The 25,178-nt window shown below is 37.6% G+C and overlaps 1 protein-coding gene across 5 annotated transcripts in view; it reads right to left on the bottom strand.

The window, feature by feature from the left end:
- The window catches only part of IGF2BP3 (insulin like growth factor 2 mRNA binding protein 3), a 150,821-nt gene that overhangs the window by 39,086 nt on the left and 86,557 nt on the right, over positions 1-25,178 (bottom strand). For 4 of the 5 annotated variants that reach the window (XM_077856533.1, XM_077856532.1, XM_077856531.1 and 1 more), the window contains exons 4-5: positions 4,893-4,944; positions 4,735-4,798 (exon numbers count right to left, since the gene is read on the bottom strand). The exons of the other annotated variant lie outside the window; for it this stretch is intronic. In XM_077856533.1, the coding sequence (XP_077712659.1) occupies positions 4,735-4,798; positions 4,893-4,944 (116 nt within the window). The remainder of the gene's footprint in view (positions 1-4,734; positions 4,799-4,892; positions 4,945-25,178) is intronic. 5 annotated transcript variants of the gene reach the window in all.

Raw genomic sequence — 25,178 nt, 5'->3', positions numbered from 1 at the left:
AAACTGGTTCTAAGGAAAAAAAAGAAATCTCCAACAACCTAGATGTTAAGTAGACAGCTGGATACAGAGACTGTGGTAGGGATAAAAATACTATACAGAGATTACAAACAGTATAAATACAGTTATTGGCAAGACAATCTGCAGAATCTACAAAATTATCTTTGTCACTTTCTAAGTTAGGACATGGGGCAATGTCTACTAAACTTGATGGCAAATTTCACAGTGTTATTTATCTCTGAATGGCAAAATGGCAAGAGATTATAGTGTCTTACTGCTTTATCAGTCATTCTTTTTCCACAATAAATCTTCTATTTACATAATTTTCAAAGGTTAAGGGTAAATTTCCTCCCCCTTAGCCATCAGCCACATTGTTTCAACTTCTCCAGATGGATGTAAAAGCATCTGAATGCTAACTTCAAACTATAAATAGACTGTATTCCTATTCCCTAACAAAAACATCAGAAATAAGAACCCTAAAGAAAAGGAAGTATAAGAACCAAATGCCTACAAATTCTGAAGGGTTATTTCTGTCACACATTACAAACCTTCCGGTGAGTAATGTCTTATCCTTGACTGCATTATCTAAAAGTCCCCAGAGGACAGAGGAAACAGGGGATCCAGAGACCCAACCCTCTCTTGCTCTGAGACACAAGAAATACTAAAATACATACTTCTGTTTTTAATGATTTTCTTAAAGTTTTCATCATTGTTACCCACTTTATTACTTCAACAAATTAGTAATTCAAGACTTGAGATTGCAACAAATACATGTATTTCATAGCAATGTATGTATTATTAACCTTTGATTTTTCTTAGCCAGAAGGTGGCAGGAATTTCCATGTTAAATTCTTAGAGACACAGCCTTACTGAAGAATCCTCTTAAAAGTGGCATTCATAGAGCTTTGAATAACAAAGAGGCAGTCACACAGGTTTTTAAACTAGGACTCCAATTCCTGAGTATGGGTGGCTAAGCCATTATCTGAAATGAAGTATACTATACATTTATAGGGTATTATCAACAGCAATAAAAAATGTTGGGAAAATGTATAATAGCTGCTAACTTTAGAGCTTTTACTACCTTTTAGGTATTATATTATCACAAGTGTTTTGGAGGCACTATGTTAGTTTCTCCTAATGGTCTCATGAGCTAAGAACTGTAATTATTCCCATTTACAAGACAGAGGCAAACTAAGATTAACCCAGCCAGAGTCACAGTGAGAAAACTGGTGGCGCAGAGTCCATTCCTTGCAATAGGATTCTGGAGTATAGCTTCCACACTCTACTCACACCTACGCAAGCACCTCCCAGTTACATGTACTCTACAGTAACAAAGAAGCCAAATAAGATTATCAACTCAACTCTCATTACCTGAAGGTGTGAGCTTTGGATGGCTGCCAAGGAAAGAGTACGAAGAAATCACATCAGCCTAGTGTAGGCAGTAGATAGTCATATAGGAGCCCAGAGAACAGGCACCCAGGGTTCAGTGGAGCAAGTCCTAGAGGGACCAACTCCAGCTCAAACCACTTCAAGCTGCTCTAGAAGCAACCTAGAATCAGAGGGGTGAATGTGAGGTCCTCTTTACTGGGTGCCTATATGCCAAGCCATGTGATAAGACCATTTTCTCTTAAGTATGTGTATATATGCATGAATATATTTGGTTTTTTTGCCAACCGTCATTTTGCAGTTCAGAAACCTGAACATCAGAGAAGTCAAGGTTACAGTCTGAGCAGTCTGACTCGAGTCCATGCTTTCTCCATCACATCCAATGCCTCTCAAATAAAATAAATTCTCACAGAAGAATGCACTCCACATTCTTTAAAACTTAGTAGAGAACTTTAATGGACAATTTTCATAACACTTTCATAAAATTGTCTTTTTCCATTTTTAAAATCTAGTAACTTTCTCTGAATACACCATTATTTTCTAATTCTCTTTGATCTCAGGAATTCTTGAGAGGGAGAAACCCAATTGGCTTATAAGGAAATTCAACTTGGGCAAGAATTAAAATCAGGTGATCCTCCCTCCACTACGTTCTTTCACCACAGAAAGGCACATCCTTGAGGACAGGGACCTTGCCTTTATTCACTGGCATCTTTTGGTTAAGTGCTGGTAATCAATAAATGTTAACTGACAAGGGGCACCTGGGTGGCTCAGTGGTTGAGCATCTGCCTTTGGCTCAGGGCATGATCTTGGAGTCCTGGGTTCAAGTGCCGCAGTGGGCTTCCTGCGAGGAGCCTGCTTCTCTGCCTATGTCTCTGCCTCTCTCTGTGTGTCTCACATGAATGAATAGATAAAATCATAAATAAAATCATAAATTAAAAAAACAAATAAATACTGATTAACTATTAGAATAAGAGATATGATAACTATTTCCCTTACTGAAATGCCCAATGCACTTGTTTACATTACCTAATTTATTAAATTACAAATTCCTAACAGTCTTTTTCCCTTTCTCCTTAGGATCAACAGGACCCTGCCAATTTCTAAAAACCACTACGAAGTACCTTTAGACTAAAACGTCTCTACATTCGCATTACTGTCCTGTTAGGATTAATGTACACAGTAATTCTATCTTGACTAGCCAGTCTGTACTTCCTGTGCTTGTACTCTTCTTAACCAGTTGGATTATTTTTTTAAGAGGGAAAGGAGTGTTAAATGCCAGCCTGTCCCCACTGAAGTCCCTTCTATGTCTCTTCAGTGCTATGTAAGTTATGTCTCCTTATAAACTAACTATTAAGTATTTCCCCCTTTCCCTAGCCTCATGTAAGTTTCCAAATAGACACCCAAAACAGGCCTCTATCTTCGAATACCCTTGGGTTTAACATGTTATCTCTTATTTTCCATCTAAGAGATAACTAACTGACCACCAATTATTAATGACAGAGCTTTGTAAAGACTGAAATATAGAAGACAAAATGGAGCCCTCTGTGTTCTTACTGCCCTCGCTTTGATGCCCCAAAACTTTCCTGTTTTCCCCTTACACAGTTGAAGAAAAAGTTGGGTTTTTTTTTAAAGCCAGTTTTACAATTTATACCACAATTTCTATAATATCCAGACACCTCATATAAACTTAAATATTTTCAAATGAAAGAAGGATACAGACAGGAAGGAAAAATAGTGTGCTTTTAAGTATATTCAAAGTCTCCTACTAACATTAAAAGTGAATCTCATGAAATCTCACTTGAGAAAAATGAAATTAACATATAATTAGTTATGACTTTTTACCCACTAAAATCAGCAAAGTCTGATGAAACCTCATGTTAAGGGTAACATCTTTATCCTATCTCCATGTTAGGCAGAATAAAGAGAAACAGACTCTCACAGTGCTAATGGGAACTTGAAGAATTTCAAGCTCTATGAAGAATAACTTGCCAGTATCCAACAACAAAAAAGAAAGTATATCCATCTAGACTTAGCAAATCTAATTCCAGGAATTTAACAAATAGCTATGTTTACAAACATGCAAAATGACATGCAAAAAGGGATTCACCACAGCATTTTTCATAACTGCTAGAGCCTTAATATCCAATTTGGGACTAAGTCAGTCATTCTATATCCATACAGTCAAATTATATGTAATTACAAGAAATATATTTACATGTACGAAACACTCAAATGTTAGGGGATCGTGCACACACAGAGGAGGAAATATACACACATTGTCTTCTATGTAGTTATCTCCAAGGAAGGGAACAAAATTGGGGACAATACTGAGAGGAAGGTTTGCACTGTATACATCTTTGTACCTTTAAAAATTTGTACATGTTACTAGTATTACCGATTTTAAAAGTAAGTTCCATTTGTGTTATGCAAATTTCCATCTCCTTCCCAGCCCTATCTTTCATCTCATAGTCAGTCCCCTCCTTGAGTAGGTGCTGCCTTCAGTAACCTAGGTGTGTTCCCACCCTTGCAGCTGGTTTCATCTTTCCCCTTTAGGGCTCAGGGTCAGTCAGCATGGTCTTTCCTTTCACCTTTTCACCCAGAGAGGACAGGCAGTCTGTTCCTGCCCATACAGTATCTAGAGGTGGTTAAGACTCCCACAGTCTAGTGACACTCAGCATTTTGCTATAAGCACCTTGTGGGCCATTCCGACATGTTTGTGTTCCAAGTTGCTCTGTCAAAGCAGTATTTGTGGCATCCTCATCTTGTCTAGTGCTCAGTGAGTTCATTATATCAGTCCCAAGCCTACAGAATTCTCTTTTCCTAGGCAAGATTATTTGATCTATGAAGTTTTGCCTGTCAACTGCATTGGAATATATTTTTCAAATCTCAAAGTAAATTACATTAATCCAATGTCTGCACACTCCTAAAGTATAATGGTAATCATTAGAAAAATCAGGGACCAAGACAACTTAGTATTCAACACTACTGTTAGTTCAACACTTGATCAACTTACCAGCTTTACATAAAATAACAATACTGTATGCATCATACCAATAAAGGGGGGGGAGGGTCTTTATGTAATTTGGCAAGGATACCCAGGCCCAGAGCTTTTTGCAAATAGGATGTTAATTCAGCTTCACACTGCATCACTCTATTATTGGCATTAAAGACATATTGAAAATGTAGTAAATCTTTACCAATGCTGATTCTTATTAGACATTCCAACTTAAAAAGAATGGCAGGGTCCAACTTTGCAAAATAAAACTTATTTCTGCTACCCAACAGCCCAAAATATAAGCACTATACTTAACCTAGTTATTATAGATAGATTAAAAGTTCCAAACTGCTTACTGTCTAGCTTGGTCCTTACTGGAATAGGTTACATTTACGACTGCAGTTTCCGAGTCAGTGTTCACTAGAGGAAGAGAAAAGTGAAGAGAAAAAAAAAGTTAGTTTTCTTTCTATTTCCTTCCTTTCACAAATTTGAAAGCAATTGAGAAGACATGTACCTTGCTCACAGCTTTCCACCACTCCATACTGGACTAGTAAACTATCCAGCACCTATCAGGAGGGGGAGAAAAAAAATTACAGATTTTCAATTTCCCAAGTTATTCACAAGGGCAGAAATAGTTTTAAAATCACAAAGTAATTGTGATGGAAACGATCCAAAAAAATTAACTGGAGTTTTAAGACTACAAAAGCAAGGGAAGGGTACCATAAAGAGCACATAGTGGGCTTCTCTTTCCTGCCTATTCCCAGATCTCTGACTTTAAACTTACTTCCTATGGGCTAACAAAGAAGTAGCTCAGCAAAGTATTCAAAGCCACAGCCGCCTGATTCCTGAAGCTGGAGGAGAAAGCAGCATATATTTTTTCACACATATATCAACACATCATCATGAGATAAGGCCCCAAGTCAACTTTTATCTCTAAGATGTTCCTTTTCAAAGAATTCCATTTTGCAGCTATTATGAGCAAATCAGAACAGACTATTCTCAAGGCAGACTGGCAAAATAAATAAGAGAATTGATTTTCTATCCGGAGTCTTAAGTTAAAGAGTAACCTAACTGACCTGAAATTAACACTGTTAGAAAATGTGCAATTTGAAACTGTTTCTACCATCTTTCCAGCAGCTGCATTATTATTATTATACTGTGCACGTTGTTCTAAAGAGAAACTGTTAAAACAGTAACTAAGTTCTTTTATAGTATCAACTGCAAATGTACCTCTTATGGTCTCATCAGTATAAACCAAATTCAACTGTCCTTAGCCTCCAAGAACTGTGAAGTTTTTCTTTAAAAGTAAAACAAGTTTTTATCAACTTAGAGCAAACCACTTACTCAACAATTTAGTTGCAAAATTAAAAGACAATTCCTTGAGAATGTTTTCTGGCCCCAAGAACACAGTAAACCATTAAGAAACACTAAATTTTTTTTTCTAATTCCTGACTAACCTTTAAGCAATTTCTTCTAAATAAACATTTATCCCACGTGGTTTCTTTCAGGCATTTATTTTGTTTACTGATTTAAGCTTGAAATTTATAGTAAGGTTTCTCTGAGAATGCGCTTTAAATTTTTCCCCTCATTTCAAATAAGGTTAATACCTATTTGTGGAATGGAATAGTTACCTATTTTTATACTGCAGTTTTGATATGGTAATGGGAGAGAAGGGGTGAAGGCAGTAGGAATAAATGCCAATTCAATGTAAATAAACACAATTCTTAATTCTTCCTAAAAGCAAGTAGTTCAGTAATACATTAGTGTCCACACATGGCTTAGCTTATACTACCTTAATTTGTACTACGACACACACATATACACATACATTTATACGTAAATATATAACATATACATATACACCGGCAAAAAATAAATGAGGCAATTTTTTAACTTAAAAAAATTAAGAAAATGTACATCAGAATTTCCACTGCATATACTGTACAAAGTTTAGTATTTTCAAAACAAAACTGCTTGGGGGGTGCCTAGCTGGCTCAGTTGGTAGAGCATGTGACTCTTTTTTTTTTTTTTTTAAGATTTTACTTTTATTTATTCATGACGTACAGAGAGAGAGAGAGAGACAGAGGCAGAGACACAGGCAGAAGGAGAAGCAGGCTCTATGCAGGGAGCCCGATGCAGGACTGATCCCGGGACTCCAGGATCACGTCCTGGACTGAAGGCGGCGCTAAACTGCTGAGCCACCTGAGCATGTGACTCTTGATTTCAGGGTTGTAAGTCTAGCCCCACATTGGTTGCAGAGTTTACTAAAGAAACAAAGCAAAACAAACAACTACTTGTCATGGTGTTATCGCTAATAATAAATGCTATTGGTCATCAACAATCCTGTGTGTAAAACCTCTAGTAATTAGAAACTACAATTCTATACACAATAAAAGGGGAATTTCATTGTGTGTAAACTGTACTTACATAAACCTGATTCTAAAAACAAAACACTATAATCCTAAAAAAACAAAAACAAAACACCAGGTCCAGCAACAGTCTTGGTACTTAGTTAAGAAACACCACCATAACCTAAAGGGTTTATTTAGATAGCAAAGATGAATTTCAACGGGTCTTTGATGTCTTAATTCAAAGTTTTATGCAAAAATTTGGGGGATAATTACAAATGAGAGTAAGGAAGGACTGTGTATAGCCCAATCACATTCCTAAATCCCAAAAGGGGTTTCCAACCCCCAAAATGAGTAACCAGTTTTCCTCCAGTCTATTAGGTAGGCATTTGCCTCAATGTGCTATGTCAAACAGGACTACCAAATTGTATCATGACAGTCCAACTACTCAACTCTCAAAGAGTAAATACAACTTACCCTAGATAAGTTCTGACATTTTGATTTATCCTGCATTAACTAGGAAGACAAACATTCCTGTTATCTGTCACTTAACCACCCACCCCTAGGTTCCCAGGTCTTTTCAGCTGCTAGAACATCTTGTAGTTTCTACCTCTCCCATCTAGTTCAGCCACAAATGCTTTAAACAGTCTTGTTTGAAGATAAAAAGTAAAATAAAAACTTTCACTGCACATTTCCATCATTTCCACAAATCTCTTCAATTCTCAATCCTAGATGAATTTATTTTACTCAAGCCACAAAGGAAACATTTCTCTATACGTCACTAAGTTTTAAATTCCAACCAGAGGGGAAAGAAGGCATCAAAGCAAATTAAAGCCTCAGAGGAAATGTCTTGGTAGAATGTCCCTTTTTTATACATTTAGGACTTAAAATCTCAAATATTCAGCCTTTAAAAAAAATTTTCACCTAAACGTAGAAACAGAATCGCATGATAAATGCAAAGATTATTGTTGTCCTTCATATAGCTATGGAGAATTAAGATCATTCATAATTGTAGAGGGTGGAAACAATCTAGGATAAGGAATGGATAGACAAATGTGGTACAGTCATACAACTGAGTATTATTTGGCCATAAAAACGAATGAACTACCTACATATGCTACCACATGGATGAATGTTGAAAATGTTCTATTGAGTCAAAGAAGCCAATCACCAACAAACAAATGAATACACACACATTAAGTGATTCCATTAGTAGGAAATGCCTAGAAAAGCGAAATCTATAAAGACAAAGTAAATTAGTGGTTGCATAGGGCTGGTGAGTGGGACTGTAGAGGGTGGTATAGCTGAAGAGGCCTCTTTTTGAGATGATAAAGCTCTAACGTTGGCTGTGGTGATGGTGCATACATCTGTTCTACTAAAAAACAATGAATCATACGCTGCAAATGAGTGAACTGTATCTCAATGAAGCTCCTAAGAGTAACTAAGATCAGTATTACTTGATAATGGCCTAGGGATTTTTTAGCCTTAAAGAGCTACTGAAATATAATGAACTGCACAAAATTTGTTCAGTTCTGCCATTATGTATGTTCTCCTGAGACCATCACCATAATCAAGGTAAGTTTCTTCATGCCCCTTGTCCATCTAGTAGGGTGGTTTATTCATACACAGAACATCGAAATAAAGATAACTGAAAAACACTGATCAGACTTCCTCTGCCACAGCAGCACCACCTCCACCACCACATGATCAGACTTCCTCTGCCACAGCAGCACCACCTCCACCACCACCTCTGCCCCCGACAAAACTAGCTAAAGTTCAGCAGTTCCCCTATGGGTATTCATGGGTAATTCATGCTCTACAGATAAACCTTCTGCCGACTGTTTATTCTTTATACCCACTGCCCATGAGGTCCCATCACCTCTGAACTATCTGAACTGAGGGTCTGATTGACATCTTGCCTCCACTCTACCACCCTGTCACTATTCTGCTAGAAGTTACTACTCCTCAGTGGCTTCAAAATACCAATAGAAGTTGTCACAAGTTCAACATGGTGTAGGAGATCATCAATGATCTGGTACTGCCTACCTCTTCCATCCTCTTCAATATACTTCCCACACACCTAATGCTCCAGTCACACCCTGAAGACTGGGTAAAGCACACTTGTTTCCATAGTACCTGAGCTCACCTAATCCTAGAAGTGAAAGCATTGTCATTTTATAATCTCTTCACACTGATCTTTATTCTCCCACTAGAGTAGTCATTATTAACCATAGTGATGAGATTGTCAGGTGTGTCAGAAATAATCTATTTCTAATGGTTATACTGGCTTCTATACTTAAGGTAACTTACATATATAATAATAGATTCCAAGTCTTCCTTATGTGCCCCATGTGTTTCAGATGATGATGGGACATCGCTGGATATTACAATCTTTCACGCTACTCTCTTCTTAAAGTGCCTCTGGAAATGCCCCCAACCCACCTTTATGTCCCTCCACCACACAGAGCTCTACTAGCCTCTCTACTTTATAAGGAAAGAGACCACAGTCTTATTACCAGAGAACCATGTGCTCAGCTCAGTGAGGAACAACAACAAATACCAAAGAGTTAAAAAGAAGCCACAAGAGGGACACCTGGGAGGCTCAGTCGGTTAGCATCTACTTTTGGCTGAGGTCATGATCCCATGTTCCTGGGATCAAGTTCTGTGTTGGGCTCCCTGCTCAGCAGGAGCCTGCTTGTCCCTCTCACTCTGTACGTACACTTAATCTATCTCTCGGTCTCAAATAAGTAAAATCTAAAAGAGAGAGAGAGCGCGAAGCCACAAAATAGTTTTTGTCCTAAGAGCAAAGGAAACTGATTTCAGGTACCTTTATAAGTCCAAAGTGATATAAGCAGTTACTTATCATCAAATTCATATGAAAAAGATATAGAACCATAAAGTCACAGCATTACAAAAACCAGTTAAATTAAAATTCAAGGTAGGATATTTAATGATCTCTTGCCCTAACACACACTTTACCAAAATACACATACATGCACACACCCACACAATAATAAAGATTCCAAATACCAAAACCACACTCAGACTCTAGGGAGGGATTACCAGAAAGAAGTTACTTTTGAAAAAAAAAAAAATTACTTTTGACTATTCCTCATTTTAAAAAGAACAAGGAGAAAATCCTCCACAGAATCAACTTTGGAGCGCCAAGTATGTGGAGATAAAGGGAACTTCCTTCAAATACAGCTCAACACATTGTATAGAAATAGGAACCCACTTTTTGCTATTTATGAATAAAAATCATCCCAGCAATTTTATTCTTTTATATCATCTATGAAAAGACTAGCTATATTAATAAAGAACAACTCTATATTGCAGGCCCCAAAAAGCATTTATAATCAATACTAGCACAAAATTCAGATAGAAAAACATTTAAAGAAGTATCCACCTTAATGAACATTTCCCTAAAATGTTACCACCATAATTACTTGAGTAACAATCAAACCATTTTCTCACAGAAGTCTGTTAAACAATTTCAACTTGATACGACCAAGATAAACAGACCAGATCTTTGAAAACCCACAAGGCACATCATCTTTATCACTGCTGACACCCAGAAGGCATCTCAGCCTCCATCAACCCACATGAATGGTCCAGCATTAGAGGTGCATAGACAAAACCTCACAACTTCCTAGCTACCCCTCAACTTCCACAAGTTAGATCCTCTAACATGGGGAAGAGGAAATAATATAGGATTTTATAAAATCACATGACCAGAGTGACTAAGAGAGAATAGTCCAAGTTACCATGCACATACACAGTCCCACACATCAGGCTCCCTCCATGGAGCCTGCTTCTCCCTCTGCCTTGTGTCTCTGCCTCTCTCTCTCTCTCTCTGTCTCTCATGAATAAATAAATAAAATCTTTAAAAATAAATAAAAATAAAAAGCTTATCTTTAAAAAAAATAAAATCAAATTCATTTTCACCTGTTTTCTTTTTTTATTTCTTAACATGGCTACCAGAAAATTCTTAATTGCATAAGTGGCCCACATATTCTTTCTACTAGGCCATGCTAACCTAGACTGATTTTTAAAAGCTGAGTTAATCAACTTACAACCTAAGATAAACTCTAATAGCTTCCCTCTGTTTTTGGGAAAGGATCCAAAATCCCTAACAAGTGCCCTGAAGGCCCCATGTGACCTGCTCATCATCTATTACCATGCTCTCCTCTCCAACTACGCTGGCCTTCTTTCAGTAATGAATTATGGGTACTTTCCAGTAGAAGCACCGTCTTAAATATTTTATCTATTCCAATTCATTTAATTCCACACAATCCCATAAAGGAACATCCCATTTTATAGATGTGTAAATTATGGCATGGGGAAGTTAAGCGTTTCAACTTGGATAGTTAAGTGATAGAGAAATGATTTAAAACCACAGCTGTCAGGGATCCCTGGGTGGCGCAGCGGGGTTTGGCGCCTGCCTTTGGCCCAGGGCGCGATCCTGGAGACCCAGGATCGAATCCCACGTCGGGCTCCCGGTGCATGGAGCCTGCTTCTCCCTCTGCCTATGTCTCTGCCTCTCTCTCTCTCTCTCTCTGTGACTATCATAAATAAAAAACAAACAAACAAACAAAAAACCCCACAGCTGTCAGATTCCAAAGTCCATACTTTTAACCACTTGGTCAACTAAGCTGCCTCATTTTCCCACACAATTAAAATTAAATATAATGACACAGACTGAAGACAATCATTTCTTTGCAGGAAGATCAAAATCAGCCTTTAGTAGGTGAAGAACTTTAACATCTCCAAGGGTCAACAGGTTTCCCTAGCCCTTGTCCCAAGCACTATATACTCTGTTTCTATATATCTCAAACAGATGAAAGTATTAACTTGTTCTACATTTTACTAGCTGCAATATTTGTATAACACTCCAAATAATATAAAGTTAGGGTCCCCTTTACCTATTTCCAAACCAGTTACTTCCCCCAAACCCTCAAAGAAACCACTGTCAGTTTGATGGGTCTCTCCAAATGTTCTTAGAAGTATGTGTCCCATGAAAAGATGCTCAACATCATCAGTAATTAAGGAAATGTAAATGAAAGTCACACTGAGATTGCTTCATATCCTCTAAATGACTATAATTTTTTTCTTAAGGAAAATAATAGAGGTCTTAGCAAGGATGTGAAAAATTAGAATTCTCATATTGTGCTGGGAGAAATGCAAAATAGTGCATCCTCCATGGAAAACGATATGGCAGTTCCTCAAAAAAATTAATAAGAGAATTACCACATGAGCCAACAATTCCTTCTGGATATACACCCAGAAGAAGTGACAACAGGTAACCAAAGAGATATTTGTACAGCAGATATTCCTAACAGCATTATTCACCATTGCTGAAAGGATAATATGGTATGTATATATACAAACAGAATCTTCATTATTCAGCCATAAGAAGGACTGAAGCACGTTATAATGTGGATAAATCTTGGAAACATTACACTAAGTATAAAATAAGCCAGGCATAAAAGGTTACATATTATACAACTCCATTTATCAGAATAGGTAAATCCAGAGAGACAGAAATCAGACTAGTGGTTGCAGGGGGCTGGAGGAGGAAGAAATGGAGTGACTGCTTATAGGTAGGGGTATTCTTTATGGAGTGAGGAAAATGTTCTGGAATTTGTAGTGATGGTTGTACAATCTTGTCAATATGCTGAAACCCAGTAAACCGCACACTTGAACAGGGTTACTTTCATAATTATGTCAATTTTAGTTCAAGTTTCTTGTAAAGTATGTGTAGATGTTTATATATTCACACATCCACCCACAGAAGAGGATTATTTTGTGGAGTTTTCTTTTTTTTTTTTTTTTAATTTTTATTTATTTATGATAGTCACAGAGAGAGAGAGAGAGAGAGAGAGAGAGGCAGAGACATAGGCAGAGGGAGAAGCAGGCTCCATGCACCGGGAGCCCGACGTGGGATTCGATCCCGGGTCTCCAGGATCGCGCCCTGGGCCAAAGGCAGGCGCTAAACCGCTGCGCCACCCAGGGATCCCTGTGGAGCTAATTTTCATAAAATTTATTGATTACTGTTCTAAACATCTTACATATACTTTCTCAATTACTCCTCACAATGTGACTACTTTCCCCATTTTGAAGATGAATAAACTGAGGCAGATTTTAAGTACCTTAAAGTATAACATTACTTATCTTGCTTTTTTTTCCCAATCTGTCATCTTGGTGGCCAATTTATGTTGGTAAGCACAAATTTAGCTTATTCTTTTTAACTGCCACATGGATTTCCACAGTACAGGCAATTAACCTTGTGTTTTTTCTTCAGCGTCCTCAATCACAGCATCCTCTAAACCTCAGACTAAGCTGTCTGTGGCCTATCGTAACATACCACTGAGTCTGGAGAGCCCAGCAGAAGACTTAGAGAGAAGTGACTGTCTGGTCTTCCTTCCAGGCCTCAGCTCCCAGCTCCCCAACCAAACATGGGAAGACTAGGGAATCCTGGAAGTAAACATAAGTCTCAATAATTCACTTACTTACTCCTTTAGCAGAAAGGTAGGGATTATCATTCCAAACAGCTACAAATTACTAACGGAAAAGAGAGAGCAGTTCAAAAGCTTAATTACAATTCTAACATTATTATGGATGAAGGCACTAATTAAAAAGTGACTCATCTAAAGAGGTGAAAAATATCCAGGATTACAGTGGCCTCCAAAAGTGGTAGCAGACAATCCCAGATGCTGGCATTTTATCCATTACCCCTATTTGAAGTTTATTTAAAAATGAAAAATAAAAACAGCTGAAACAGAAGAAAGAGGTTGGTTCCAAAATCAGTACTGATGAGAATATTTCCCTTAAGAATTAGTCCTTCAGGGATCCCTGGGTGGTGCAGCGGTTTAGCGCCTGCCTTTGGCCCAGGGCGCGATCCTGGAGACCCGGAATCGAATCCCACGTCGGGTTCCCGGTGCATGGAGCGTGCTTCTCCCTCCTCCTGTGTCTCTGCCTCTCTCTCTCTCTCTCTCTCTCTCTCTCTCTCTCTGTGACTATCATAAATAAATAAATAAATTAAAAAAAAAAAAGAATTAGTCCTTCAGATGTGGATTAGTTATTCTATTGGGCTCTATGAGACCTTTTAATAAAATACCTGGAAGTGATGAATGGATAACAATACGTGGTATAATCATACACTGGAAATAGTGTCTGGCCATAAAAAGGAATGAAGCACATACTACAATATGGATGCACCTTCAAAATTTATGTGAAAGAGGCCATATATCATATAATACCATTTATATGAAGTGTCCCGAACAGACAAATTTATAGAGACGAAGCAGAACAGTGGTTGCTACGGGATGGAAGAGCAGTGACTATTAGTGGCGATGGGGTTACTTTTGGGGATAATGAAACATGTTCAAGAAATTACATAGGAAAAAAAAAGAAAAAAAATTACATAGAGGTGATGGTGAATTACATGCTTTAAAATATAAATTTTATGGTACACAAATTATAGCTCAGTTTTCTTAAAAAGCACGTTTAAGACATAACAGGATATAAACTTAAATAAACATAATCCACCATGTTGAAAAATGCCTATCATATCAGAGTGAACTATGAGCCATTTAACAATATTGTCATTGGGGAGGAAAAGACTTTTTTTTCCTCTTTCCTTTTCTCTTTTCAAATTTTGTACAATGAACATGTAATTTTACAATCAAGAAAAAAAAATTAAAGCATCAAACTGGATTATATTGGCCTTTAGATTGTTTTCAAAAAAAGGAATGCCAAGAAAATAGGGTTCTCCCCTTCTATTCTTAAGGTTCTCACTTGGGGAGAGTTCTAGAGAAACAAATGAAAAAAGGAAAGAGCCAAATGCATGAATTTTTTGGGCAAAAAAAAGAAAAGATGCTTACCACACCAACCCATTATAACTGAGCTATACCCTGCTAAGACACAGTGTTGGAAGAGACAAAAGAGAAGGGGAACAAAAGTCAAGTAGATTCCTTCTCTCCGTTGCTGTTTGTTTCCTATGACAGTCATGCATTTCCTTAATTGCTTTGAACAGTGAAGTGGACAAATCATCACAATACTGCCAAGCTATTGATAAAAGGTGCCCATACGTATGTTCTTGGAATTTCCTCATTCATTGGTCCAGTGGGGTGGGACGGTCTACAGGGCAAACCAGGATTTCTCCCACAACTACCCATTGTTCTCAATCACTGGTAGTATATGTTCAAAATCAAGGCCTAACCTGGAGCCCAGCCATGTATTTGCTATAACTTAAAAACCACCCATTAACTCTTAAGTCCTGCTTTTGCTTCAAAATTCTATTGCACAAGCTTTCACCCACATCCTATCCCTCAGATTTTAACATAATCCTGCCATGTGCCATTCAGTTGTGTCTGTCTGCAGCTCAGGTCATGATCCTGGGGTCCTGGGATCGAGCCCTGCTTTGGGCTCTACTTCAGGGGGAAGTCCGCTTCTCCTTCTGTCTCCCCCCCCCCCAACCCACTGTTGCTCTTGCACACTCAATCTCTCTCACATAAATAATCTTTAAAAATAATATTCTTATATTTTACAAACAAAAACCAAATACTTATTTTTTAGCAGCTTTTCTGAAATTAAAAAACTCAAGCAATGTATCTGTCAGAATTTCATTTATGACCAAAAGTTAAGCTAAACACAAACTCACTTATTTCACGAGTGCATCATCTGCCACCCCAGTAATTATCCTCCCACTACTGTTTATACCATTGTTATGTTAAAATTGCTACAAGTCAAACAAATGGCTCATTAGTGACGCCTCAGACAAATATAAAAATCAAAATTCAGAAGCCCATAATAAACTCATTTTCTTCACGCAAAGCCATGTGTGGAAATATTAAGTACAGGATCATTGTGATCAACATGTCTTTAACACTAATTATTCACATACATACAATGAACGCTGATGGAGGTATAGAGTAAAATTTAGGGCAGGTAAGCAGACAGATTTACATGCTTACATGCAGGCTAACATGCAGATCTTATTTCTGTGACTTATGTCAAGAATATATAAAGAACTCTTAGAACTCAATAATACAAAACAACTTAATTTAAAAATGGGTAGAGAAAGGCACCTGCATGGTACGGTCAGTTAAGCATCCAACTCTTGGTTTTGGCGCAGGTTGTGATCTCAGGGTTGTGAGTTTGAGCCCCACATCAGCCTCCGTGCTCAGCGTGGAGTCGCCTTAAGTCCCTGTCTTCTCCTCCCTGAATCCCTCCCCTCTGTGTGCACACACATGCACAAGCTCTCTCTCTCTCTCTCTCTTTCTCTCTCTCAAATAAATAAATCTTAAAAAAAAGAAACTGGGTAGAGGGTGGTTGGGGGGGATGGGTAAAATAGGTGATGAGGATTAAGGAGTGTGCTTGTTGTAATGAGCACTGGCTGATGCATGCATGGAATTATGGAATCACTATATGTACACCTGAAACTAACATTACATTGTATGTTAACCAGAATACAAATTAAAAAATAAAAATGTGCAGAGAACCTGAATAGACTTTTCCTAAAGAAGATATGTAAATTACCAAAAGCACATGAAAGGATGCTTGGCATCATCATTAGTCATTGGGTAAATGCAAACTGAAACCACAACAATCTATTACTTTAAATCCCTAGGATGGCTATACTCACAAAGATAACTGAGAAAGGATGTGGAGAAACTAGAGCTCTTACATAATACTGTTAGCAGTGTCAATTCTAGAGTGGTACAGCCCACTCTAGGAAACAGTGTGGCAGGTCCTTAAAACTATAAATAGTTTCTTTGCAACTCAACAACTATACTACTACAAATACTCCTAAGAGAAATGAAAACATGTTCACACCATAAAACCATACAGGAATGTTCACAGCAGCATTATTCACAATAGGCAAAAACAGTGGAAACAACCAACATGTCCTTCAACAGATGAACGGGAAATAAAAGGTGATGTATCCACACAATGGACTATAATTTGACAACAGAAAGGAAAACATACTGATACATTCTACAACACAGAGATGCCTTGAAAACATTTTGCTAAGTGAAAAAAGCTAGACACAAAGACTATAATGATTGTATTTTAATGAAATGCCTGGAATAGACAAATCTATATAGACAAAAAGATTAGCGGTTGTTTAGGGCTAAGGGGTAGGTGGGGGAGAAGAGGAGGTAGCTAAAGGGTACACGATTTCTTTCTGATGTGATAAAAATATTCTAAAATTAACTGTGGTGACAGTTGCACAGATCTGTGAATATACTAAAAACCAATGACTTGTACATTTTAAACAGACCAATTGTAAGGTATGTGATTATCTCAATGAAGTCACAATAAATGGGGGGGGGCACTTTTTTTAAGAATGAGAAACTGGAAAACAATCTATATACCAACCAAAAAAAATTTGTATTTTCAAATTATACAGCCTTCAAAAAGAATGGCCATGAACAGCTCTCTACAACACACCTGGTATGTACTAAGTCCTGCAAAACAGCACACGTTATCATTCCATGTATGTCAATAACTACACATGCATAGCGTGTATACAAAAAATAAAGAATGTTCAGAAAATTCTTCACTAAACCCCCTAGTCAGTAGTAATTTTCACTTTGACTTTCTGTTTGGCTTTTTATACAAGTGGCATGTATTTTATTTACAAAAAGGAGAACTTTTAGTTCATGTTGGTGTCATTTACATGCTAGCTAGCCTCTTTGCTTTCTTAATGCAAGTATACTGGCAAAAGAATTCAGAAGTCAACCTGAACGAGCTCCTACCAGCTAAAAATGAGACAAACTATCATCAGTAAAGCTAACAAAAATAAACTGAAACACAAATTAATATTATAAATTTAAGTATTGAGTATATAAACTCAAATATTTAAAAGTATCCGTTACCGCTGGAGAACTGAGACTGGTAAATAGAATCAAACACTGCCTTTCTTGTAGGAATTAATCTCACAGTAACCACATAGTATCTCTGCAGAAGTTTCTCTTTATAAAAGTGTTTCAATAAATAAATGAAAGAATAAAATTGAAAAATCACCCTTTTTGCCTCCTTTCATAAAATGGATTTCTCAAAAACCATGGATGCTAAATTACAAAAAGGAAACCAAATACGTGCTTCCTGACAGATATCCATACTACCACCTATGAATTATTCTTGCTTAAAGAGAAGGGAGGAGTATAGAAAATCTGCATATGGCCAAGCCTTTTGTGGTCTCCACCTTGGCAACACAGCAGAATCACTTGGAGAGTTTAAAATACTAAAGCCTGGGCCCTAACACTGGAGTTAGGATTTAATTAGTCTGAAATATAGCCTGGACATTAAAATTTTTTCTGAAACTCCCCAGGTGGTTCTAACATGCAGCTACAGTGAAGATCCCTGCTCTAGGCTTAACCATCAATTCACAGGAATATAGAGGACTGAGAAACAAAGCTAAAAACTACAAAGGTAAAAATCAACTAATCTATTGTGACAGGGCAAAAACGATCCAGTTTCTTCAACATACAGCAAGGTAACAAAATGGCATAAGAATCAAAGATTAAGAGACTTAAGAGTGGGGTGCCTGGCTGTCTCAGTCTATAGAGCATGCGACTCTTAACCTTGGAATTGTGAGTCTGAGACCCATGTTGGGTGTAGAGATTACTTTAAAAATAAAAACAAGCTTTAAAAAAAAAAAAAAAGCTTAAGAGAAATCAACCAACTGCAAAGTATAGAACTTATTTGGATCTAATGTTGAAGGGGTAGTGTATAGAGGAAATGAGATAGGCCATAAACTGATAATTGTTCAAGTTAAGTGATAAGGGTCATGGGGTGATTCATTATACTAGTCTCTGTATATTTATTGATGCTCAAAACTACCCATTTTAGAAAGCTTTAAAAATTTGAAACATTTGGGGCACCTGCATGGCTCAGTGGTTGAGCGTCTGACTTCGGCTCAGGTCATGATCCCCAGGGCCTTGGAATTGAGTCTCGCATTGGGCTCCTTGTGGGGAGCCTGCTTCTCCCTCTGCCTATGTCTCTGCTTCTGTGTGTCTCTCATGAGTAATAAATAAAATCTTTTTTTAAAAAAAATTTGAAACATTTTTTTTGAAGTTAAAGATCTAATATGACTGAAGAATAAGCCATAGTTCATACAAATCAGTAAGAAAATGAAAATTACCTCCAATATTCTTTAAAAGACACTTATAAGAAAATGAGAAACTTGCAAATGAGAAGACTGGAAGCAATTATTTGCAAAGCATGTATCTGATAAAAAGCTTGCATCTGTGTACCTCAAATCTCAAAACTCAGTAAGAAAATAAATTTTTAAATGTTTATTTAAGAGAGAGAGAATGTGTGCATGCATGTGGGGAGAGAGGCCAAAGGAGAGGGAGAGAATCTCAAGCAGGCTTCTTGATGGGTGCAGGGCCTGACATGGTGCTCAAACCCATGACCCTGACGGGGATCAAGAGTCAGAAGCTCAACCGACTGAGCTATCCACATACCCTAAATGTTCAAAAGACTTAAATAGAACACTACCAAAAAAAATCTATGAACAGCAACTACATGAAAAAAATGTTCAACACTTTTAATAATTAGGGAAATGGAAGTTAAAACCACAAGGAGAGGGGTGGATAGCTCAGTTCGTTAAGCGTCTGCCTTCAGGTCCTGCTTCTCCTTCTCCCTCTGCCCCTCCCCCATTGTGTGTGTGTGTGTGTGTGTGTGTGTGTGTGTGTGTGTGTGAGCTCTCTCTCTCTCAAGTAAATAAAATCTTTAAAAAAATTCTTTAAGTAATAAAAAAATTTAAAGATCCACAATGAGATAATTCTTATTCTTTAGGATGGCTAAAATAAGGAGGGTGAAAATGTAGAGAAATTGGAACCCTTATTAGTAGCTAGTGGGAATGTTTAATGATGCAGTCACTTTGGAAAATAGGTTGGCAGTTCCTAAAAACATTAAACATAAGGTTACCATAGGTCTCTATCAAGGAAACGGACAGCACAGGCCCACACAAAAACTTGTATACAAATGTTCATAGCAGCATTATTCACAGTATTTGAAAAGTGGAAACCATCCAAAAGTCCATCAGCTGATGAACCAACAAAATGTTAGAGCTACCCAATGGAATGTTATTTAACAATAAAAAAAGAATGAAGTATCAGTGTTATCTAGTTTGATATAATTACACAGAGATATATTTATAGATGTGTATATACACAGGTCAGTATGCATATATATTTATTTCCTTGCTATCAGCTCTCAGAACCCAGAAGCAATGACATCCCAGTGGCAATGGTCATAACTACTGCTCAGATCTTGGTTTCTAGTACTATTCTCCAATATAAAGAACCACAGCTAGAGAGACAGCTGATTCTAGGACTAAAGCAGGAATACAAAGGTGATTGTGGAACAACTTGTGCTGCCAGACAGTAAAAAAGTTCTCAAACAGAAACACACACATACACTGTGGTTAGAGTACCACAGGGAGACAGCAACCAGGTAAAAGTTCCCAGCAGCAAAAGCTAAAACAGTATTAACACAATGAATTAATATTGGATTATAACCCAAGATATAAAATGACATATCTAAATGAGTGAATAAATGAACGTGGGAGAATAAATGTTCATGGAGAAGAATTCCAAATAATTTTTATTAGATATTCTTGCCCTCAAGGAAGTAGAACCTAACTCCCCATTCCTTATGTGTGGACTATATACACAGTGACTTCTTTTCAATAAGTATGGTCTGGAAAGGGGATTGGGGAAGGAGGCAGGTAGATGAGAAGCTTTACAGTGAAACAATCTAACATACACTATTTTATCCAAGTGATCAAGCTTAATATCAACAGTGCTAAGTCATGTTAATAGTATATACTCTTGATATGAAGTAATAGGAATGGCATTTTCCTCTGTGGCCTCCCTACCCAGAACCCATAAATCCAGTCTAATCATGAGAAAAGCTTCAGATAAACCCCTTGGAGACTTTTTGCAAAATACCCATCAGTACTCCTCAAAACTGCCAAGGTCATCAAATATAAGGAAAGCCTAAATAAACTATCACAGCCAAGAGGAGGCTAAGGAGGCATGACCACTAAATATAATGTTGGTATCCTGGATGGGATCCAGAAACAGATGAATAACATTAGGTAAAAACTAAGAAAACATGAATGGAGTATGAACTTTAGTTTATTATAAACTAGGATCCAACAATGTTGGTTCATTAACTGTGACAAATATACTAATGTAAGATGTTGTTAACAGGGGAGATTGGCTGTGGGGTATATGGGAACTTTCTGTACCACCTTTTTAATTTTTCTGTAACACTACCAACTATTCTAAAATTAAAAGTTTACTTAAAAAAAAAAAATGAAGTGGCTCTGTTGGGAGAGCATACAACTCTTGATTTCAGGATCCTGAGTTTAAGCCTATGTTGGGTGTGGAGCCTACTCAAAAAAACAAAACAAAAAAGCAAAAAACCAAAAACAACGACAAAGCATCAATACATGTCACAACATGAACACTTAATTATGTTAAGTGGAAGAAGCCAGTCACCAAAAGCTGCATATTGTATACCTCCGTGTATCTGAAATATCCAGAAAAGGCAAATCCAGAGACACAAAACAGAGTAGTGGTGGTCAGGGACTCATGAGAGGTGTGAAAAGGAAGTAAGTCTTAAAGGGTACAGGGTTGATTTGGGGGTGATGAAAATGCCCTAAAATTATACAGTGATGTTCCACAACTCAATGAATATACTAAAAAGCTCTGACCTGTACACTTTAGGACTAAAATTCTCAAAACTTGCTGGTTGAACATAAAATGGTAGGACTTTGAAAAATGGTTTGGTAGTTTCTTCAATGTTAAACATATACCTAATCTTATGACCCAGTTATGTCACCCCTAGAATTCATCCAAGAGAAATACAAGTGTTGAGAGAAAAAAACTTTTTTCCTCTACCAACTTAGGTTCCGTGATTGGGGAGCCTGTGAATTTAAAGAAGAACAGATTAACAGGAAAAAAATTACAAAGTTTATTCATAGACCCATGTGGAAACACAAAAGAAATAGTTCTCTAACTAAAGATAGGGATCAGCATGCCTAACTAGAGAATAAAAGGAGGATGAGAAAAAACTTCATAGTTCGAACCAGTGGGAGCCAAGGTTTGTGATAATGTTCATTTATAAAGGAGAGAATTGTTGTCTCTGTCATTTTTCAGGCCAGTAAGACTCTTCCGGAAAAGAATTTATATCAATCTCCAGAAGTTTCTGCCCTCAATCAGATAAGGGAAGCTTTCTTTAGGCTTCTTTCTAAATCTGTTGAATCTCAAATGTCTTCAGCTTAAAATAATCTTCATACCGATTCCCGAAGTCCAAGTGTGTCCCAAAAAATACACATCCACACTGACACCTACACATAAATGCTCATAGCACATTTATAATAATCAAAATGTCCATCAACGGACAGATATAGTATATCCACACAACGGAATCCTAACTTAGTTATAAAAAGGCATGAGCTACTGATTCACACAGTATGGGTAGATCTCCAAGTAATTATGCTGACTCAAAAAGCCAGACCTAAAGTATACACAGGACTCTTATTTAAACTCTAGAAAATGCAAACTAATTTATAGTGACAGAAAGCAGAACTGTAGGTGCTTGAGAGGAAGAATGGGAGGCACTACCACTGGACATAAGGAAACTTTTAGGCAACAGTTAAGCTCATTTTTTTATTGTGATGATTGTTTCACAGGTACATACTTACATCAAAACTTAAATTGTGAGGATCCCTGAGTGGCTCAGTGGTTTAGCGCCTACCTTCGGCCCAGGACGTGATCCTGGAGTCCCAGGATCAAGTCCGACATCGGGCTCCCTCCATGGAGCCTGCCTGTGTCTCTGCCTGTGTGTGTGTGTGTGTGTGTGTGTGTGTGTGTGATGAATAAATAAATAAAATCTTAAAAAAAAAAAAAAACTTAAATTGTATGCTTTACGGGATGCGTGGGTGGGTTAAGTGTCTGCCTTTGGCTCAGGTCATGATCCCACAGTCCCAAGATTGAGCCCCCCAGTCTGGCTCCCTGCTCAGCGGGGAGTCTTCTTCTCTCTTCCCCTCCTCCTGCTCTTTCTCTAATAAATAAATAAAATCTTTTTTTAAAAAATTGTATGCTTTAAAAATGGGTGGTTAAGTGGTTGAGCATCTGCCTTTGGCTCAGGTGGTGATTCCAGGGTTCTGGGATTGAGTCCTACATCAGTCTCCCTGCAGGGACCCTGCTTCTCCCTCTGCCTATGTCTCTACCTCTCTCTGTCTCTCTCATGAATAAATAAAAAAATAAAAATGTGTAATTTAGTTTATCATAAAATAAAACTATTAAGAAAGAAAAGAGCTAATACAGGTTAAGTTGTTATAAATCAGTACGAAATGAGAATTACTACCAATGTTTGACACAAGAAAAGGTTCTAAGGTTTAAGAGGGAAAAACAAATGCAGGAGATTACATGCAAGAGAATCAGTACTATTTCATAGAATTTTAGGTCCACGTAGGAGGAAAAAGAAATTAGATGATAAATCTTTATTTTCTGCATTATACTGTTTACCTAGTAAGTGTGAAAAGTATTATCAGACATACACTGTTAAAGAGGCCAGAAACAGAACTTACAGCCAAAGACACATGGTCAGTATGCACGCAGTGTTTTACTACTGGTCAAAGTCAGGTAAACATGTCAATTGAAATAATATTACCAATTTTCGCAGATAAAACTGGCTAAGACTAAGTATAAAGAAGTATAAAATTTATACAAAAGTCTTCTAACTGCAAACATTCTAAAAGTTCACATTCCAATATGCTAATTTATATATATATACCTGCATAGAAATGAGGCTATACCAAGCCTTTTTTTGTCATTTACTTTCTTTTATCCAATGAATCTATATTACTTATTAATGGGGAAGAAGGCGCATTTAGTTCTGAAAAAAAAGCAGCAGTTCAAAACCAAAATACCAACTGAATAAGAGCTGACCTACCTATCCTTTGACCAACAAAAGGATACAAATGAAGAAATTGAGTCAAAGGCAAGCAAAGAATATCACTAGATTTGGGTAAACCACTACACCTCTACCAGGTAGAGTTACTTGGAAGATCTGGGTAGCAGGCAACCCCTCTAGGACATCCCCATTCTTGCAAAGGAATGAAATCCCTCAAATGCTAGAACTAAATACTGAATGTGTAAGTACACCACCACCCTTATCTCTTTCCCTCCTTTTTCGTGGGCAATGTATACAGCAAACAAATGCCAAGACAATAATTATGCAGTATGCAAAACTCAGTTTTGGAAAGAAGACTAATCACACCTTGGGTTTGTCTTTGCTTTTCTTTCATCTCATTTTTGTGGCTATTGAAACAGCTTCACCCACTCCATAACACTCACTTTGTCAGGGGCTGCAAGGACAGCTATGATAGCTGTGACGGGCTTTTAAAGAGACTTAGACATTCTGACCAATTACTAGGAGCCCATGTTCTTCTGCAGAACTGAGCCCCAAACAAAACACAGAACTGAGAACGTGTTAACAATGACTAAGGAACTACAGATTACTTCCTTAGAATCAAGTATCAGGAGGGGCTCCTGGGTGGCTCAGCCAGTGGAACAGTTGTCCAACTCTTAACTTCAGCTCAGGTCATGATCTCACGGTTGAGAGATCAAGCCCCTTATGATTCTCTCTCTCTCTTTGCTCCCCATCCTCCCATCCCCACCAAGAAGAATCAAGTATCATTAAACCAGGCAAAAAACCTGAGAAATGCTTCATCCAAATGATTTTACACACACACACACACACACACACACACACACACAGTGGGTAGAAATAAAATAACAAACACTATTAGTTGTCTGTAGACAAGCCCGATACATACTCTTGTTGAATAAACTGTAACATATAGAAGGAAGAATAAAACCAAGATGAGTAAGAACTTGCACAAGGTGAAGGAATGTTACTGTTTCTATGTGGATTTTCATTAACCACTACTTCTAGCCCTTACTGGCAAATGCATTTAGTTCAAGAAACAAGTACATTCATTGCTAAGCATTTGAAAACAAAGCTAAAAATTGAACCCAGTAAATCTCATTAATGCCATTCCACAATACCATAGCATAAAATATAGTACCCTCAGAGGCACCTGGGTGGCTCAGTCAATTCAGCATCTCTGACTCTTGATTTCAGCTCTGGTCATGATGTCCACGTCTTGGGATCAAGCCCTGTATCCCTGCGTCAGGCTCCTCCCTCAAGTAGGAATTTTGCTTGGGATTCTCTCTCCCTCTTCCTGTCTCTGCTTCTGCTCCTGCCCCTTGCGCCCCCAGCCCCCCACACACTCACTCTCTCAAATAAATAAAGCTTTTATTTTATTTTAAAGATTTTATTTATTTATTCATGAGATAGAGAGAGAGAGGCAGAGACACAGGCAGAGGGAGGAGCAGGCTTCATGCCGGGAGCCCGAC

Source organism: Canis aureus, chromosome 18 (assembly GCF_053574225.1).
Source record: "Canis aureus isolate CA01 chromosome 18, VMU_Caureus_v.1.0, whole genome shotgun sequence".
Lineage (NCBI taxonomy): Eukaryota > Metazoa > Chordata > Mammalia > Carnivora > Canidae > Canis > Canis aureus.
The sequence above is the reverse complement of the archived record's forward strand: the minus strand, read 5'-3'. Positions and strand labels throughout refer to the sequence as shown.